Source organism: Oryzias latipes, chromosome 19 (genome assembly GCF_053564925.1).
Source record: "Oryzias latipes strain Hd-rR chromosome 19, Olatipes_Hd-rR_3.1".
NCBI classification, from domain to species: Eukaryota; Metazoa; Chordata; class Actinopteri; order Beloniformes; family Adrianichthyidae; genus Oryzias; species Oryzias latipes.
In genome coordinates, this window is record NC_136255.1 from 15,488,950 (window position 1) to 15,505,807 (window position 16,858).

General features: G+C 37.2%; 2 protein-coding genes across 3 annotated transcripts in view; one reads left to right on the forward strand and one right to left on the reverse strand.

Moving 5' to 3' along the window:
- dock1 (dedicator of cytokinesis 1) overlaps positions 1 to 16,858 on the reverse strand; it is a 176,933-nt gene that overhangs the window by 81,095 nt on the left and 78,980 nt on the right. The window lies entirely within an intron of this gene.
- insyn2a (inhibitory synaptic factor 2A) overlaps positions 1 to 16,858 on the forward strand; it is a 31,215-nt gene that overhangs the window by 12,768 nt on the left and 1,589 nt on the right. The window contains exon 3 of the mRNA XM_011488265.4: positions 5,975 to 6,046. Coding sequence (XP_011486567.1) covers positions 5,975 to 6,046 — 72 coding nt within the window. The remainder of the gene's footprint in view (positions 1 to 5,974; positions 6,047 to 16,858) is intronic.

The following is a 16,858-nucleotide window of genomic DNA, read 5'->3' on the forward strand; positions in this document are numbered from 1 at the left end:
TTTTGATGGAAATTTGACAGATAAAAAGAGAATTCATCAAATTGAATCAAGTTGTGAATCTAAATTAAATAAATGAAAGGGTTTAGCAGTGATGTAGCCCCATTTATATAAAGAGTAAACAGTAGGGGGAATGTTCCAATTAAGTTTGAAACAGTCAATAAAGTCCAACAAAATCTGAAATCGCAAACTAAAAATAATTTGAAGGTAAATTTAAAATTTTATGTGAAAAACTGTAAATCTGGTGCCTTTTGGGGATTGTCTTTCAGATACGGAAAATAAAATGGTTGGGGTCAGATCATCTGTTTTCACTAACAATGAGTAAGAAACTCGGCATAATCTACATCTCAAACAATATCCTAAATCCACACATTTGTAACAAAAACCCCAGGAGTGCAGTAAAAAAATATCTAGTGTCAAAAGGCAAAGCTTTAGGTCAGCCTAAAGGCCAGTAAGGGTTAAACTCCTATTCATGAAGGCTTGAACAAAGAACGGATCTTAAAGCAGGGTGAGTCGAAAAAGAGAATGATCTTCCTCCTGGTTTAGCGAAAGGCCATCTAAATCTCTTTATCACCAAAACCACAGAGGTAAACAGACATGCGGAGCAGGACGTAGATCCATATTCAGTGTGTCGCGAAGAACATCTGGCTTATCAGATGTACCTGGAGTGGCAGGTGGAAAAGAGGATGAAGGAAACAAAAAAAAAAAAAGGAAGAAAAAGCAATAGGAGGGTTTACCTTATGGAAATCAGAGAACAATGTTTCACAGCTCCATCTGTTCAGATCCACAACGAAGCAAACATTTTGTCTCCATTCATTAATTACAAGTACCTACATTTTGCTAGAGTCAGTAAGCATTGTAAAGCTCTTTGTAATCCATTCACACCCGACTGGACTTGGTTTGGCGACAGAAGCACAGTTGTCTTTCCAATACAAATTTCCTGTCCTGAATGTTGGGAGTGCAACGATCCAGAGGAGAATTCTAATTTCATTTTATTCACACAACATTAGCCTGCCATTATAACCATCCTCTGCACCAGTCTGGTTAGGGTCACTGTGGGGCTGGAGCTTCCCCTAGCCGTAAACATGTGAGACGCAGCAACATGGACAGCTTGGCAATCTTTTACACCAAGTGTCAAAATTGGTGTTGCATTGTAGCGCTAAGAACTAACCATCGTCTATATGGTCTTTCAAGTTGACATTTTTTCAGAGTAGAACATCAGTACATAGAGAATTCATCTTTCTAAATGTATTTTTCCAACGCCATCATAACTAAATCCAATGAGGAGAGTCAACTATTGAAAGATCACAAAACAATTCATAGAGAGCACAAAAAGGAATGTTTGTTGTTGTTAATTTATTATGACTACTTTAATGTACACACAACCAAATTTAGGACTTTTTTCCAAAGATCGAATAGACCCGATGATATAACATTTACCAGCCCCTATGTTGAAGAAAAATAACACTTTAAGCCTTAGTCACAACTGCTCTTGCAGATGGGTAAACCCATAAAGGGCACACAGGTTGCTCACATCAAATATCAAGGTCTATGAACCGCTCAATTAGGCCATTGAGTGAAAATGTTCATTCACATTTTTGTCTGCACTCCTTGAGGGCTCCTTCCATGCACACTGACTGTTAGGAATTAGAAATTAGGTCATTAGCACTGGCCCCACACATAGCTACGCAAGTTTTTATGTCTATTTTTTAACTCTACGTACAAAACGCACATTCATTGAACATGAGTTGAAAGCTAAACCAGCTGAACGTGACCAGTCAGGGACTCAGATTTGGCAGTGTCTTATGTATGATGTCCCTTTTCTTTAACGGAAGTGCCGACCCTTTAAAAATGTATCAAGGAGGACGTATTAATAATTGCGAATGTGCCCTACTGGACACCAAGAGTTTCATTTGCACTGCTTTGATATTTCCCACCAAGTATCTTCTAATTGTAGGTACATGTGCTAGTATCGGGAAGCCACCACCCGGTGTGAACATAGCATCACAATCGCTATCGTACGTTCGATTTTCATAAGTGGTCATCCAAGCCCCAAGGGTGACAGACCACCACCTCCCTAAAGATGAAGCTGCGACCTTCCACAGACCTGTTAACCCTAAAAATCACCCACATGGGTCAATCAAATAATTTAGCCAATCATCTCAGAAATGTAATGTTGTAATTTCTAAGAAAAAAAACAGAGTTTTCTTAAGTTGTTTGTGTGTGACATACTGGAAGATAGAGTGAAAGAGAAGGAAGAAAAGGCCATTTCTGAAGACAAGAGTTAATTAGAGGCAAGACTTTTAGAAACTAGTGTCTTGCTGTGCCGGTTCCTGCTTATATTAATATCTTCTAAGTACCACTGATACATTTCTCAATGGGCTTAAAAAGTAAGTGCTACGAAAAGAAGTCATATAACTTTGGAGGACTCCAGACAGGGAACATTTAATCATCTTTTACTACCTTTTTTTAAGAGACGATGCCACCTAATTTCATAATTGGGTGCACCAGTGCCACTTGGAAGTATAGCTGAAATGATTATTTCCAACTTGTATTTGTATTTTTTGCAATTCAAAATATACCTTGTCTGAATTCAAATATGAAGTGAAAAAAAGGAGGTAAGCATATGCGTGTTATGACTGCTCCCGGTGGGGTCTATTAAAACTGTGCAGGCTTCCTCGATCTTGTGTTGCCTCAGATAACGGTTCAGGATTTTTTTTATATTTGCCAACATTTTTAGAAAGATACAATGACTCAGATTATGCTAAGGTACTGGAGTGTAGAATATCTGATGCTATTAGAAGACAGAATATACTGGTGAACATGCTTTTTTTAGGAGGGATTTTATTAAAAATAAAGGTACTTAAAGTAGGAAAAGTAAGAACTATATTTCACATACTGTTGCCATTTACTCTGATGTCTAGCCTCAGGCTCTTGACTAAATCAACATAAAAATGTATGATTAGTCTACAGGAAAGACCTGCTTTAATTAAAAATAAAGATGTTGACGCAAAGGACGTAAGTTTTTCAGCTAATTAAACTAAAAATGAATTTTCTAAATATTTCATTTTAAATACTGCTGCTAATAATCAATGTAATTAGGACAGTAAAAATGGTTTGGTATGCAATTCTTCATCAAAATTACAGGTGCTGCAACCGGCCCACTCCAATGAAAGTCATCATGTTCCAATGGCATTTTTCTTATGATGGAAAACACATATAAAGAACATTTGGCTTAAAATTTCATTTCTAAGTATTTTTTCATCAAAAATATGAATCAGGAGCAGACGAATAAATGCAGTTTAAAAAAGACTGTATTTGTGACGTAGACAACATGATGGGAGTGACGCAAACTCTCTGCTTAGCTCCATTTTGAAGCATCTGCTTGTAGACGACTAGATCCATGTACGCCTTTGTTTTCCTTGTCCAAGCTGGCTCCCTCAAATCTTTTACTCACCATCTTTGTTGCACTGCTAATGTTAGGTGGGGAATGTGGGAGAGCATGTAAACAGAGAGCTCTCACACTAAAACTTAAAAAAAGCAGAACGTCCACTGAATCCACACAAAAAAACAAAATAAAAATCCATACCTTTTCTAATATCTTCTGTATTTTAAAGGAGAAAGTAATGTCTAGTTATTTAAGGGTAAAAAATCATGAACACCTTGCTTCCCATAAATTCAAGCGCTCAAACATTATTTATGTGGTTCAGCCTTGCCCACCATCTATAGGACAAATATGTAGCTCAGCTCGATAAAGAATTATATGTTAGATCCAAAGCACAAAGCTGGAAAGTAGTGCTGCATCATTACAACTTTTTGGCCACACAGAGCCAATTAATCACGCTCTCTGTGACTTATAGCTAGCTTGTCTATTAGCACTGGGCGAGCGCTTGTTTTCATGCCACTGGACAACCACCCACTCACTGACCTTTGGGAGAGCTCTCCTGGCAGCGCAAAGGGGGGACTGGGTGTATAAATATCCCGTTAATGGCACTTTTGGTTTCCCTCTCCCCAGGGAGTCGTGCCGAAATGAACACTGCTCTCTCTTATTTTTTTTCCGTATCAACTCGGTGTGAGAGAGGGAGGTGGGGAGGGGTGAGACACTGGGGACAAAGAGGCAGAGACACATAAGGGCAAAGGGAGGTAGGTTTCTGAGAGGATGCAGTCCAGCTGCTGGTGCAACCAATCTGCTTCTTATTGATTAGCTCATGTTGGGGAAAGGGACTGTAGCCGTTTAACTGTGAACGGAAAGTCCTTTAATTATATTTTTTAAATAATTGAGCAAGGCGCAAACTTGCTTTCCCTTTGCACTTTTCCTCCTTATGGATACCACCAACTAAAAAACTCCTCATATCAGCATCTCTAACCCATCAATGTGAGAACGAGTACCGGTATATTAGATTAAAAAAAAAAAAAGAGTTTGGGAAAGGGGTTTTAATTTCAGTGGTGCTACCACAAGGCAGCCTGGGAAGAAGGGTGGAGAGAAAGAAATACTAGTTTCCTAATAAAAAGATTAAAATATAAGGATTAAAAATCCCTTCACCTTTAAAAATGAAACATTAAAGCATTTCTGGGAAATGATATAAGATCAACCAGTGAAAGTTTGTTTCCAGAAGACTCTCAAGACTCCCTTCTCTGCTTCTGTGCCAGTCCCAAGCCCGGTTGCTTTGAGAGGGTTGCGTCAGGAAGGGCATCCGGCGTAAAACATTGCCAAGTTTACCATGCGACTCGTTCGCTGTGGCGACCCCTGATGGGAAAAGCCGAAAGAGAATCATCATCATTTGGATGACGTCCCCTTTGATTCACAGAAAAGCCAACCATTTGAAAACTGATCACGGAGGAGGAATTAATGATTATGGTTTGGATTTATGTGAAACTAAGTCTTTCATATATACCGACACAGAGCTGTAAAAGCCTGGAGCAAGATTCAAAGATTTGCAGCACTTTGACATTTGATTCTAAGCCTCTTCCCACTTTAGGTGGCGGACATGCGCTGGGAAACAGTAGGAGAAAAATCTACATCTACAGGCATTTATAAACTTCACAAATATCACAAAGATCTTTGACGAAACTCCCTGCTTGTTCTGGGTGAACACCATTGGCTAAATGCACTTTAAGAATTCTCAGTTTAAACATAGTTAAGGAAATGAAGCTTCATAAGTAAATAAAATCCTAATTTAAAACTTTCTAAAGGAAAATGTGCAGCATTCATAATCATAACTTATTAAAAATATGGTCAAAATAAAATATTGAAAAATCTTTTACTCTCCAGAACCAATTTTGAGTCAACATCTTTAAGTAAACGATGAAAATAAAGGCATTTACAAAGTCTACAACATAATACAATTGTTAAAAAACATTTTAAAAATTATTTTTTCATACTATTACCCGTTTTGAACATTCTCTCAGCTAACTAGCTTTTTAAATAATCAACTTTTATTAAACTCAATGTTGAAGTTTTAATAACATATCTTCTCTGGCTAGTGTAATTAGGAGTTAATTCATTACAACTCTAATTTCTAATTATAAGTTTAATTAGGTTCATGTAATTTATCATTTTGACGTTTTGCTGTTGTTCTGATGAAATCTGAAGATTTGTTTTTCAAATATGAATGATCATAAAAAAGCACTAATTATTCAAGTTGATAAGCATTCAAATATTTTGAAGTATAAATCTGGTGCATTTTAGACTCCTACCTAAACGACTTTGATGGTTGTATTCCCACAAAGTCACGATGTGCACAACTTTACCTGCGTTGACCTCCAAGAAATGAACTGCAACTAATTGCTGACACTGCGCTCCGTCCGCCCTGGCAGCGGGACAGAGGCCACTCTGGAGGCTGAGCGACTCCTCATAACCCTCATTTACTTCAGCCTTGCTAACGAGCGATGACAAACAAGATGAGAAAGGAAGGTGTGTTGCTGCAGCTTAACAAGTCCTGTAATTACTCATTTAAGACTCTTATCTGTTCCGCAGACTCTCCTATCGAACCGGACAGGACACGGCCAACTGTGACACATGCCGGAACAGCGCATGCATTATTTACAGGTAAGGGGCCATTCTTCTTCAAAGACACACTGATCCAAATGTGTCCTGTCCTTTCTCCTTGGAGTGTGAAGCTGGACTACTGCCAGCAGAGGAGAGGAGAGAAGGGACGCAAGCCTAAAGTCAATTCTGTTAATTAGCATGAGGGTCACTGTTTTAAAATCTAATGATGTCCATTTTTTTTTCCTCATTCAGCCATTCTTCTCTTAAACTATCTTATTCGCCAACACCTAGTAGGAGTTAGAGACTGAGAGGAAGACAGTTGAAAAGTGGAAAATAAATAAACAGTAGAAGGAGTGGACTTACGAAAAGGTGAAGTTAATTAGCTTCCAGACATCAGAAAATCTAATCAGTGTGTGCCGTTGCCGAGCCAACCCAAATTCCGAACCTCCTTATTGTTGAGTCTTTCACCTTAGAAGTTTTATGGTGAATGTATACAGAGAAATGCATTTTAAAAACATACGTACGTGCAAATTACTCATGAGCTCAGAGAAGCCCTTTCAGAAATAGACAGCATACTTAGAGATTTCTAAAAACCTTTTAAGTGAGCTCTGAGTCTGTGATATTCAGAAAAGGATTTGATGTTGCTTTAGGGGCCACACAGACTTCTCAGAAACATCTTTACATTTTATTTTTTTTCTACTTATATATAAAAGGTTGGCTTTTGAAGACATGCTGTGAGCTCCAGCTCTCCACTATAGGAGTTGTAAGGCGTAATTATGCAATTAAATGAAAGAAAGCCTTTTGGAAGAGATCACAGTGAACAATGAAAAAGGAGACTTCAGAACAAATGCCTCTTAGGTTTGATTTCTGGCCCCGGGATTTTATATTTAGCAAAGAAATCGCACCCCAAAAATAAGATAGCGAGCACCTTAATACGACAAGAATATGGAGCTAAAAATAGTCATTATACTCACAGGATTCTTTAAAAATGTATTTGCCCAGCAACCCTTTGCTCAATTTATTCCCAATATTTACAAAAAGCGTTGGAAAACGCAGACCTTTAGAATGCTCTGCATTTAAAAATATAAACAGCAGCTAAGTTCATTTGGAAATACAGAAGAGGAGAACACCAAGTTTTCCTTAGATAGTGGAATTAATTACAGCTCATTCAATGAGAAAAATAATTTGAAACTCATAAATTCATAAAATGATATTGACCCTTTAAAATCAGGGATGGCACCAGGGATATCTAAATTACACACTCTTACAAACCGTCAAAGGGTTTTTTCGCGATCAACGTGAATCAGCTAATTCTGACATAAAGAAAAGCTGCTTTTCATACCAGCTTAACAACAATATGCAACACATTACTAATGTAAAGTAAGTCTACTTACGAACATAAACATATTTATTTGTTAATTATGGTTAAATATAAGTATTTGGTCAATAAAAAATAGTTCAATATACCCTTTGTTTGCAATGACAACAGTCAAATGTTTTCTGTAAGTCTTCACAAGGTTTTCACAAACTGTTGCTGGAATTTTGGTCCATTCCTCCATGCAGATCTCCTCTAGAACAGTGATGTTTTGGGACTGTCGCTGGGCAACGCTGACTTTCAACTCCCTCCAGAGATTTTCTATTGGGTTGAGATCTGGAGACTGGCTAGGCCACTCCAGGACCTAGAAATGCTTCTTACTAAGCCACTCCTTCGATACCCGGGTGGTGTGTTTGAGATTGTTGTCATGCTGAAAGACCCAGCCACCTTTTATCTTCAATGCCATTGCTGATGGAAGGAGGCTTTCACTCAAAATCTAAGGATACATGGCCCCATTCATTCTTTCCTTTACATGTACTGGCCTTAGCAGGGAGACACGTCTGGCACTGCAGGATTTGAGTCCCTAGCGGTGTAGTGTGTTACTGATGGTAGTCTTTGTTACTTTGGTCCCAGCTCTCTGCAGGTCATTCACTAATACTTATTTCCACCATAATTGGCAAATAATATCTTTTGTAAAAAGAAGACAATGTAATTTTCTGGATTTTTTTTTTTAAATTTTGTCACTCATAGTTGCGGTTTACCCATGATGAAAAATACAGGTATCTCTAATCTTTTTAAGTGGGAGAGATTGCGCAATTGGTGGCTGACTAAATACTTATTTGTCCCACTGTACATTGAAGTATTTTATTTAGATTACTTGGAGATTTTCTACATAAAGGTAAACTTATGCTAACATAAATCTACAAGATATTTAGTATGCATGTCAACAGCAAATATATTCTTCATTTAAATGGAATTATCCAACACATTGTGAAAAATAAAAGCATACAAGTCTATAAAGGATTATGCTTCACTTATAAACCACATATATTTGGTCAAATTCAACACAATCTGAGGTTCTCCTCTGAAGAGCAATTTAAAGCATTTTATCTTCCACCTTCAATAACTGAGCAGCCTCTGGCTAAGCTTCAATAGGCCCCTGAAAATCAAGGACCACAGAGATGACTTGTCCTCTCTGATGTTTGAACTGAGGGACGTGCATTGGGTCTTTAAGTGCTAGCATCATCCGTAGCATCTACAAAAGACAACACACAGCTGCAGCTCAAATAAGAGACTTCTGAGCTGTGATAGAATATGATGCAACGTTCACCAAAAATACAAAACGGTCTGTTTTCTTTTGCATTTACTGCTGGGCATTGTAATGTACTATTGAATTAACACAGATAATTATGCATAATGCCAATAATTATTTTGCTGCACTTTTGCTTATGTTAGAGCTGCACGATATGAGGAAAACCCGCGATATGCGATATTGGTGATTAATATCGCGATAACGATATAATTTGCGGTATGTAAACAAATAGCAAAACAACCAAAAACATAATTTCCATTTCACTGCAACAGTTTAAAAATTATACTCCAAATGCCCCTCGTCGACGTAGGAGGCAAACATCAAACATAAAAGGGCTCATCTAATTGATCAACAACATAAACGGGTCATTTCGATTGGTTAAATGCATAAAGGGATTTATTTCATTTGTTCAATATTTCAAGCTGCCATGAGTTTGTTTTAGCACATTTAAGGTAACCGTTTATTGCGATTATCGCCGTCTTTTGCGGTATGGGTATTGCACAGCTTGATGTCGCGATAACGATAAATTTGCGGTATATTGTGCAGGCCTAGCTTATGTTTTGTTTTAATCGTAAAATCCAACGCAAAGTATGTTAAAAACACTGAGGATGAGTGTTGGGCACCTAAAGGTGGACCGGATGTTTATTCAGTGGCTTTTTCTTTAATGTTTAACAAGATTGTTTGCAGCTTGGCAAACAATAAAAATGCAATCTACAGTCAACGCAATTTCAAACCTATGCTTGTGAACAGAAGCTACCGTACTGCCTTTTTCTATGGAAACCACATATTTTTGTGAAATTTGGAAAGATTTTGAATTGGCGAAGTCTTGAAGTAAGTTAAGCTTCAGCATAGCGCTTTAGATGAAAACATGATCAGACAGCTTGTTTAAGTGATTCGTGTTAAACAACAGTGTTTTTATAATGGCAGAAGTGTGTTGAGCAAATTTGAGATAAGAAACACAATATATGAAACTTAAATAAATGTGAAAAGAAAAAGACAAATAATATGCAGAATGATAGATTACTGAACCAGTGAACAATGTTGTCACGGCACACTAGTGTGCCGTGACAACATTGTGGCACACTAGTGTGCCGTGGGAGATGGTCAGGTGTGCCGTAGGAAATCGCCTTCATTAACTGATATGAAAACATTTACCATCTCCAGGATATCAGCTCTTTGTTCATCCAAACAGGCCCTGATAAAACACTGAGTAGAAATATGAAAGATCATAAAATACTTTTTTCTTTGTCTTTATTTGATTCTATTAAAGACATTTTGATAAGAATTACGGTGCAGCCATTTAGCTTCAGCTAGAGCTGTTTTCGGAAAAGTCCCGCCCCTTTAACTGTCTCCAATGAAGCTCAGAGACGCGAGTCCTTCTGCGTCCGGCGGCTGTTTGCACTACATCTCCCATGATGCATTGGGTGAAAGTGACAGAATCTCAGCGCACAATGAGTTGTCCTTGCTAAACGTCTTGAAACCACAACGAACCCACATGAAAACAGCTGCAACTTTCAGCTTTTTCTGCCACAATTATCACAATAATGCATGTGAGATTGCAGAGGATTTTTGTCAAGGTTTAAGTGTGCCGTGGCTCAAAAAAGGTTGATAAACACTGGTCTATACACTGTTTAATCACTAGATAGCGGTTCACCTTTCGACGTCTCGCAGTTCTGTGGAGTTTTTTTAGCGTGGTTTTGCATACTTTTTATTTTCACAGAACACTGTCCTGCATCCTCATTGGCTGTAGACCTCTTCAATCAAATTCCTCTGTGCTGCCTCTGCTGTACAGAATGTGCTCAGCTGGACTTATTTTACTTTGGAAGTTAAAACCTTCATAGAACCTTCATGATGGCAGGGGGAAAAAAAATCCAGCTTTCTCTTCCCAGACTTGCAACAATCGGCTGAAAAACTACAACAGTGGAGGACGGGCGTAACGAGAAATTCAATACAAAAACTGTCTTATTTTGACAAAGCTTGTTGATGTCCGCCAGAGTTTCCACTTGATAAAGGGCAAAAATGTTCCCGCTGAGATGTCGAAAATCAGTTAAATTGACCTGAGTGCTTCTTTAGGAGATTCACTTGACATGGTAAATTGTGTTGATTGGACACAGAATCAAATATAGCAGTCATATTCACAGAGGCTGTGGGATTAAATGGCAATCTAATTACTTAGATCTCCATGAAAACAACCTCTCTGGAGGCGGAGGAATACAGGATAGGAGGTAGAAGCATAAAGGAAAAGGCTGTGGATGTTTCATTTTCTCTCTTTTTAATTTTTTTTCCTTTTCCCTTTTATTTGGTACAGTTAGCAAAAGCCAGAAAATTATAAAGATTCTCCTGTGTGCTATAAGCATTTGCTGCCCCAGGACTTGTTTATAAGACAGGTTTGTTGTACATTACAATAAAACATAGACTTGAGTTTTTTATTATTCAAAATTATAAGGTACAAGTTTAATGAACGCCCTTACTTTCTTATCCTAACATTGACACTAACCAACCCCTCACAACCCCAAAGCTACATTAGTGGAGGAACAAAAGGCGAGCAATATTGGAACTATCCAATCGTACAGTTTTAGACAGATGCCAGCCCAGACGAGGAAAACAAAGACGTTCGTGTGTTTATTTGTCTGCAAGTGGAGGCATCAGAATTGGAACGGATCAGTTTGGCCCAGCCATGGGACTTTATGCGTCACAAATATGAGCAGGTTTTTTATCTGCTTCTGATCCATCACGATTTGAAAAACGAAATACTCAGAAATGCAGTTTTAATGGAAAAATTGTTTCATGTATGTTCTCCATCATGACAAAAATGAGACAAGAACGTGTTAAAAAACACAATTTTCATTGGAGTGGGTCTTTAAGCAATGTTGTTTTGATTGACAGGTGGGTGGAGCCAACAAAACTTCAACCTTTACCTTGTCCCGCCCTTTTACCAGTCCACCTCAGGGTTCATTTTTGTTGTATAGAAGCCAGTGAGTTTCGTCAAAGATATTTGTGAAGTTTATAAATGCCTGTAGATAAAGATTTTACAAGCTTCCTGTTTGTGCCCAGCTAATAAGATTTAAAACTCATCTATCAATTAAAAACAAAATCTATTTTCAAATTCTTACACTTAGATTTAGTTGGGTGGTTTTGAATTATTGTTGTGTAATTTAAATAGCATTTCAATCATTGTTTCTTTCATTAGTGATTGCAAAAAGAAAGCTTACACTCACTGTATTTTCTGCTTTATTTTATTTTTTTTACAGGAACAGATTTATGTCTTTAGTTTTCCAGCCTTTGATTCCATTTCTGCCACTGCATATTGCATTTTTTTTTGCCTCCATGTTTTTCTTCCATTGTTGGACCTTGCTTGACAAATGACTGCTGGATTTGTTTTCAGACATATCAAAACCCCTCTTGCATGCATATGAGGGTCCTGCACTGCCACATTCCCACAGCAGAGCACCTCTACATCCTGTTAATTCTATTTCTTTTCAATTAAACACTACAAAGTCTTTGTTTAGATAAAGTAAAGTTCAGTGTTTTCAAGGCATTTACATAAAACATTCCTTTTGTTTTCTGTGTTTTAAAGTCAAGACCAAGTTTTCCACTAGTCTAAAGTCTCCTGCTCTTTTTTAATTAAGTTTCCTAAAAATGTACCAAACAGTTTTTCCGAAAAGACAAACTGGTAGATCCTGAAATTATGCAATTGTTTTCTTTTTCTTTTAACAAAAATTAACACTTGGATTTTTAAATGCTAGAAATCTAGTGCTATGCTTTTAAATTGAGATTTATGGACTTAATTTTTGGCTAAATCCATTTACACACCTTTAATCCTTTTTAGTGCTCAGCAGAAACTCTTTCCAAAAACCATAAGTGATCCCACGGCTAAAAAGATGTTACACGATTATCTCAATGTGGTAATGCCAAACTAATATATTAGCTTTTATTAAACACTCACATTTCACATTTTTGTTTATATTTATTGCATTAAAGTAAATGAGTTTCACAAAAGTTCTTTCTCCCTGAAAAACTGGCAACATTTTCCATCCAGATGAAAATCTAAACCAAGAAGTGATTAAATCGTGGTGCCATGGAGACAGTAACCCATAAACGCTCCTGCATTTTCCATCTCCACCCCTAGCTTTATTTGTGTCTTTTTGCCATTGCCTAAACCGTAGATCTTGTGTTTATGAGGAAGCTGGTCTCGTGACTCGTGTATTGGATGTTGGGTCCATAAATCACTTTTAATGCAGCCCAGAACGAAGTCAGCCATACACCCTTCAGTAAAATCAATTTGTCAAAGAGTCTATGGCGTTGTCAAGCTTATCCTTGGCATAACAGCAATGCCAGATCAATATGAAGCTGAGGTCTTCGGACATTAGATTTCAAACAGAATACACAACCTGCTACAGTCTCCTGTCTGCGTCTGATCCGAACATCCAACATTTTTTACACTTGTATTTTTTCCTCATTCTCTTAAACCTTTTCATCCTCTTCTTTTGTCTTTAGACTTCCTCACATGAGAATTCTTCAATAAAACAAATGAACACAAAAGGGAAGCTAAAAAAAAGGTGAACCTAATGTAACAAGTACAGCGGTTTTCATTATCTGCGGTTAACAAATGTATAGATTCACAGTATGTTAGTGTGTATGTATTAGAGATAGAAGGAGTAACTGGTAGTGATAAACTTTCCTTTTTTGGTTAAAATTACAGCACAACGACATATTCCAGAGAAGCAAGGGATTCAAAATCCATTCAACTGATGTGCCATTTAACCCCACCTTTTATCTATGTAGGCTAATATGCAGACATAAAAGGTAGACTTTGATTAAGTTTTCAACCACTATTCAGGTGGTCATTAATGCATCTCTTGCATTTTATTAGTAGAAAAGGACAATCCATTATTTAAAAGGCTAAATAACTAGTAGCAAAACTATCTTGATTAACAATGTGATTGCACTCTCACAAAAGGGGCAAAAATTTGATGATACATTTTTCTTTTATCATGATCCAAACTCGTTTATTTTTTGGGAGGGTTACGGGGTCACGGGGGCCTACTGGAAATAATATTTTCCAAAAAACATAAACATAAAGGATGTGTAACTAAGGGAACGATAGAAAGGTGAAACCCCAAAAAGAAAGTAGGTGAGAATGTCCGCAACAATGACTACGATGAAATGGGTAAGCATGGCACAAAAAAGAAACATCTTTATTTCATGGATGTCCATTTCTGAAAGGTCAAGAAAAGGGCAGGAAAAAGTCAGGGGGTAGAGGTTAAAGACCGGCGAGGTCTGAAGTGCTTTCTTCAATTTGTCCTGATTTAACAAACCACTTGTGGGAGTAGCAGAAAGGGGAACAAGGAAAATGTCAACAACCTTTCACTTTTTTGCTTCCAGCTAAATTTTAAATGACACACCAAAGCTCCAGACAATTTCATAAAGCCATACCAACAGCACCAGCCACTTTAATTTCCAGATAATGAACCACTAAGCTGATTGGATGCTGTTTGGATTTAAGTTCACCATAACTCGAAGAAAACAAAGCCACAAATGTTTTACTAAAACAAAGTGCTCTAAGACTCTATTTTGAAGATGCAGCACTGTTGCAACTATAAATGTACTTGTCTTTTGATGTGATATAGAGTGCTGTAAAAGCATTTACCATGCCAGACTGAATTTACAGTATATCTGACTTTAAAAGACAAAGAGATCTGTTTGCATATGGATCTGCAAGGTAGACATTAACAATAGTGTGCAGGTTGGCTCAGTCCAATGTTGTTGTTTTTTTATTGCATATATTCTTAAAAAATCTGCTTGTAACCCAAAACTGAGCTTAAGCCTTAGTCACATGCCCCCGTTGGGGAGTTGATCTGTATGAGTGATATAACTTTTTGGTCCCATTTTAACCCTTGTGCTATCTTGTGGGGTCCAGATGACTCCACTCCCAACGCTAACGTGGGTTAAGGGGAATGCAGGTGTGTCTTGCAGTTTCTCGTATGGCCACCACAACAGACTTCATGAAAATGGAAATTACAATTATCATGCGTGTGGTAATTGTATCGTGAATTTTTCGTAAGGCAAACGTAAGTTGCATGCACTTGTGATGAACAGGTGATGATGTCATACCTTACCACCACATTCTGTTTTTTTGTACGGCACTAGCTAGTACTGGCCCCTTACTGATGAAGCTCACATAGGGTGTGTATGTGATACGCAATTGTCTAATTTTATAATTTCTGACAGTGAAAATCCCGGAAGAAGCCCGTACTTGGATGGATTTAACTACTATCTACTTAATATTATTTGACATCACTTTTTTAAGAGGGACGTAATGGAAAAGGTGCAGTTGAGAACCAAATATCATCCTGTCATCAAAGCACACACCTGAAAGGTGTAAACTGACATTAAACACATAACATTAAGCCAGGAAAGCTGCGTCAGTGACAGGTGAGATATGCAGACACACTGAATAAAGGCTGCATGTCATAGAACGACACCTGCTTTGCATCAAAGAGAGATTCCTGCATTTAAGCCTGGATGTCAACGTTCACTTTTCATCCTTTTAAAAATCACTTTCCTGGTATTTATGAGTCACTAAGCAATCCCAAACAACATAAAAGCTTTACATTTCATCGTACTTTGTGTTAGCATTTAATTCTAGGACTCTCTAGGATTCTCTGACTTGATGAAATGTGACCGCATAAGGTTACAGAAAAACATTTAGCATGTATTTTACATGGCCTAGACGTATGGAAGATTTGAGAACGCTTAAAACCTATTTGCATTTAACTGTAAGTAATGTTAAATTACAGTAGGATACATTAAGTATGTGTGTTAATGCAGGGTTGCTACCTGCAGGAGCAGCACAACCTTCAGCAGAGGATGACGCTGAAGCTACAGACACACCGTGCATGTGACGTGCGTTCAAAGACACGCTAAACACGTAATCTTGAATGCAGCTATAGCCCATGGTGTTTAAACTGTTTTTTTTCCCCCTGTTTTTATGTCCTTTGCAAGTTTAAAAAAGAGAGCAGCTCCTGCACAGAATGATTTTATTCATTTGTAACAAAAAGTCAATCTTATAGTTCTGTCATCAATTTATTTAAGCTGCAAGATCCATTCTGTATGTCTGCTGTATTAAATAAATTGCAAAAGTCATGTTTTCAATCAGAAAATACAATTTTATGGTTATGAAAAGTGTGAAGGATGTGCTCTTATATGTAATCCTGCTCACTTTAGTGTGGACAAAATAAACAAATCTTTACAAGTTTCAGTTATCTTGGATAATAAAATCCCAGCGACTATCAGTGTCAACGGTTTACATTTCATATAGTTGTTCTAACATGCACTACACTAATTACAGCAAATAGTTATCTTTTAAATTCCACTAAGTGAGGGTTTAATGATTTGCCCAAGGGGGACTTTGACATATGGTGAGGCTGGGAAGAGAACCAATGATTTTTTCCAACTGGAAAACAGCTATTTTATCCTCTAAACCACAAATGTTTATATGCAATAAAAGGAAAGTCACATTAAAAAATGGTAAACAGATGGGCATTAACCAATTGAGAATGAAATAAACCTTAAAATGAGAAAACTTTGCAGAAAAACATGAGCTCACTTGCACATTCGTTTTAGCCCAAAAGAAGAAATCTGATTATTAACACAATCTGAAGCCAAAGAAATCATTTAATTGCAAATAAATGAATTATATATAAACCTGGATTTTTAATTCTGAGCGGCTTTAAGATGGATTGTGTGGAATTTGACTGAAAAAAACTACTGTAGTAGATGGGTCATTCACCAAGGCAGAGATTATTCCAAACTGTTCTGGAAGGAAAATCAAATATTATTTTTTAACAAAATAAAGAGTAGAAAAACTATTTAATTATGCACATTTCTAATAGTCACTTTAGTTTATGCATAATATATTAGTTAAGTGCTGGAGCAAAGATTTTAATCGTGTGTACTTAGTCATATTATTCGTAATTGAGATCCAATGCAAGATCAATGCCTTTTCTGTATTACGCCTGTCCTTAACGGAGAAAGACAGATTTTCTTTTCACATCAAACAGGTTGTGAGCAAACAAATGCATACCAAGCTCATAAAATTATTTCAAAGTGCTTTCATCCAAGCATTCATTCATACGAATGGAATTAGCAGTCAGTGATTTAAAGATTAAAGTTGTTCCTTTCTTCTATGGAAAATGCCTGAGTCAAACAATTGCAACATGCGGAGTGTCTGCAAGAATGTCAA